Source organism: Tiliqua scincoides, chromosome 5, assembly GCF_035046505.1.
Source record: "Tiliqua scincoides isolate rTilSci1 chromosome 5, rTilSci1.hap2, whole genome shotgun sequence".
Taxonomy (NCBI): Eukaryota; Metazoa; Chordata; class Lepidosauria; order Squamata; family Scincidae; genus Tiliqua; species Tiliqua scincoides.
In genome coordinates, this window is record NC_089825.1 from 104,037,174 (window position 1) to 104,041,159 (window position 3,986).

Consider the following 3,986-nt stretch of genomic DNA (forward strand, 5'->3'; position numbering starts at 1 on the left):
GTTTGACACACCTGATCTAGTGCTATGCAGACCCCCGTTTCTTGCAGTGAGCTCAGTGATCATCGATCTCATGCTGCCTCCTCTGCCAATGTTGCTGTTTATTCCACTCTAAGAACTACCACTTCCACAAGCCTCTGTCCATGCGGTGTCCTGTCAACTTCATTTTGGTTGCTTTACTTCTGCATCCCAGAATGAGGTGCCAACTGGATAGGGTGGTACTAATTCCTGCCTATGCTGCTATCTCTTGGAGCCTCCAGAAATAGAAAGAGGCCACCTTCCCAGCTCTGACACAATGCCAGAGTGTCCATGCAGGAAGAATTGTGCAGAAAGAATTTCAAGCATGTATGCACATCATGGAAAATAAGTCAGTTTGAACTGGATTTAAGACAAGAAGCCACAGGTCCCACAAACCTTGAGGGAGGTTGCAACTCTGATCTATCAGAGCATCCTCCTCCCTCCACCACTCTAGGTGGCTGGCTTGAGAAAAGCCTTTCCATACTTCAGTTTCCACGGGGTCAGATAGTCAGAAGTTCTATTTAAAAGTCACTTAAGTCCAATAGGTGTACAGGAAACTAGCACTGCATCATCTGCATAAAGCAATGCTGGAATATGCCGTTTAGGAATATGTCCATCTATCTGATGCAAAAAGGGAGTAAAATCATATAGAAAAAAAATTAAAATTTGCATGGCTAGTAGCATCATTATTGCACAGCAAGTTTGAACATGTAAACAAAAGTCACATCCCAGAACTTTCCAGACATGGGATAAACAATTTCTACTGACACCAGAGACAAGTTTTCAACCCTGGTTAGTTCCACCAATTCCATGACCAGGTCAAATTATGAGTACTATATGACTTGAAGCTGTGGCCTCCATATCAAACAGAATTAGTTGCTTCAACTTTGTTAACTTGCAAGACAAAGGAAGCACCTATCTTATGGGGATGAGCAATGAAAAGCCATCAAGGCAAAAAGGAAGGTCCTTGATGAGCTTACCCCACCAAAGCCACTATGTGTTCTTATGGGAAATTACAGTACAGATTGGGCATCCCTTATCTTTACTCAGCGTGTGGTCGGTCTGTGGAACTCCTTGCCACAGGATGTGGTGCTGGCGTCTAGCCTAGACACCTTTAAAAGGGGATTGGACAAGTTTCTGGAGGAAAAATCCATTATGGGGTACAAGCCATGATGTGTATGCGCAACCTCCTGATTTTAGGAATGGGTTAAGTCAGAATGCCAGATGTAGGGGAGGGCACCAGGATGAGGTCTCTTGTTATCTGGTGTGCTCCCTGGGGCATTTGGTGGGCCGCTGTGAGATACAGGAAGCTGGACTAGATGGGCCTATGGCCTGATCCAGTGGGGCTGTTCTTATGTTCTTATGTTCTTATCTGAAGTTCTTCGGTTTTCTTTTGGATTGTTCCATATTTCAGAATATCTGCATATTCATAATGAGGGATCTTGGGGACAGGGCCCAAGTCTCAACACAAAATTGATTTTTTTTTTTCCATGTACCCCTGAAACACATATTCTGAAGTTAATTTTATACAATATTTTAAATAATTTTCTGCATGACACAAGGCTTGTGCATGAAACACAGTTTGTCATTTTATTTCTTTAGGCAAGGAAGTAAAATAAAAGTCATGTTGGCTGTCCAACAAATTCTATATTTTGGAATATTTTGTATTTTGTAAATCCGGATAAGGGGTACGCAATCTATAAAAAAAATCTGAGTGACAAATCTCATGTGTATTTCATTGACAAGGAAAGATATACGAACTTCCAACCAAGCCATGATCTGAACACCTTAAGGAGCACAGTGTCCTTATCTCCTTTACCTACATCTTCTGCAACAAAGATAGAGAGAATGTTGATTGAACCCAAATCTAGAAAAATGATATCGCATATGGGATGTGGGTTAAATGTGAACTGTATCTTTTTGAATGATAGATTTGTGCAGCTAACTCATCTCTACAACCCCTATACCCTTACCCTGAAGCAATATCACCAACTCAGTACTGTCCTTCTTCTTTGTTACTTTTGTAATGGTGACAAACACATTTTCAGAAGACAGACTTAGGGCCCAATCCTATCTAACTTGCCAGTGCTTACGGCTGTGCCAATGGGGCATACCCTCCATCCTGCAGTGGGAGGCAGTCACGGAGGCCTCCACAAGTAAGGGTATATTTGTTCCCTTACCTTAGGGCTGCAATGTGGTTGCACCGATTCTGGAATGTTGGATAGGACTGGGCCCTTCTGATCTCTGGAACAGTAGCCCTCTCCTAGCAAGGCTCCAAAGGGCCTCTTTCACATCTTTGTTTCTCAGAGAATATACAATGGGATTAACAATAGGGGTTACCACTGAATAACCAAGAGAAACCAGCTTGTCTTTTTCCACAGAAGAGCTTGTAGTGGACCTCATATAATTATAAATGACTGAAGAAAAGTAAAAAACAACTACAGTGAGGTGAGAAGAACATGTTGAGAAGGCTTTCTTCTTCCCTTCAGCAGAGCGGATTCTGAAGATAGCTCGCAGGATGAACAAATAGGAAGTTAAAGTCAACCCACAGGTGCAGACCCCAAAGACCACAGTTGCCACATAAGTGAAAGTCTCATTCAGGCTGGAGTCTGAGCAGGAGCTCTTTAAAAGTGCAGGGAAATCACAGAAGAAATTATTGATGATGCTGTAATTGCAGAAGGACAGCTGAAGCATAAGACCAACGTGAAACGTAGAATTGACCAGTCCGACAATCCAAATGCTCACAGTTACTCCAATACACATTTCCTTCCTCATGATGAGTGTGTACTGCAAAGGGTGGCAGATAGCAGCATAGCGGTCAAAAGCCATGAAGGTGAGAATTAGAAGTTCAGTCACTAGGGCCCATAAGAAGAGATGGACTTGTGTAAAGCAACCGTGAAAGGAGATGCTTTTTCTGTGGGTCCCAAGATTCTGGAGCATTTTGGGTGTTGTAACTGAGATGGACAATACATTCACTAAGGACAGGTTGGTGAGCAGGAAGTACATGGGAGTGTGGAGTTTCTTGTAAGTGCATATGGCAAGGATGAGGAGGAAGTTCCCAGTTAGTGCCATAGTGTAGATGAAGGCAAATGCTCCCAAGAGAAGTGACTCCAGTCCAGGTGAACTGGTTAGACCAACCAGTATGAATTCACTAACTGATTGATTCTTCATTTCTGCATGTTAATTCATGATGACCTAGACAGACAAATTGTATTATTACAATTTGGCTCGCTCTCTCTCTCTCTCTCTCTCTCTCTCTCACAGACACACACACACACAGGCACACACACAAAGGCGAGCCTTCAGCCTTCCAAGGAAGAACAAATGACTTTCCTTAGCATGTCTCAGTCATAGTAGCAGTAAAGTAGTAGTAGTAGTAGTAGTAGTAGTAGTAGTAGTAGTAGTAGTAATGAGGTGAATATTTTATTTAAACATATTTTTTAAATTTAATTATATAATTAATTTACTATATATATATTATAAAACTCATAGATAATATTTTTATAAATCTATTTATATATAAATACATACATTTACTAATTAATATTCATCCCTATAACAACTCAATTTGCCTACATTTTTATCATTCAATAGCACATTGTATATGGTAAAATAAGTCGATCAATGATTCCCTCTCCAAGAAGGGCTCACAGTCTAACAAAAGATGCCAAATAGCCATTACTAAAGGGGCTCTGCTGGGGTGAATGCAGACAATTGCTTCTCCTCCACTAAATATAATGGAAGCAATAAGGTGCTTGAATATACTGTTAGCTGGAACAATTTAAAGCCCCCTAAACTCCATAATGAAAATGCAGATTAATCTCAGTGTTGTTGACCCTTTGCCAAAAGCTTCACTGATAAGAATCTATATTTATAATTTGATGTTCAGTCTAAAATGATGATGTATTTATTTCCAATGTTAGTTTATGAGCTAAGCTTTTAAATCTTGGTGGAATTCAAATAGCTGGTTC

At 40.7% G+C, this 3,986-nt stretch overlaps 1 protein-coding gene across 1 annotated transcript; it reads right to left on the reverse strand.

Moving 5' to 3' along the window:
* Positions 1-2,196: 2,196 nt before the first annotated feature.
* On the reverse strand, positions 2,197-3,087 carry LOC136652798 (olfactory receptor 13A1-like). Its single transcript, XM_066629721.1, has one exon. The coding sequence runs from the start codon at positions 3,085-3,087 to the stop codon at positions 2,197-2,199; it is 891 nt and encodes a 296-aa protein (XP_066485818.1).
* Positions 3,088-3,986: the final 899 nt, after the last annotated feature.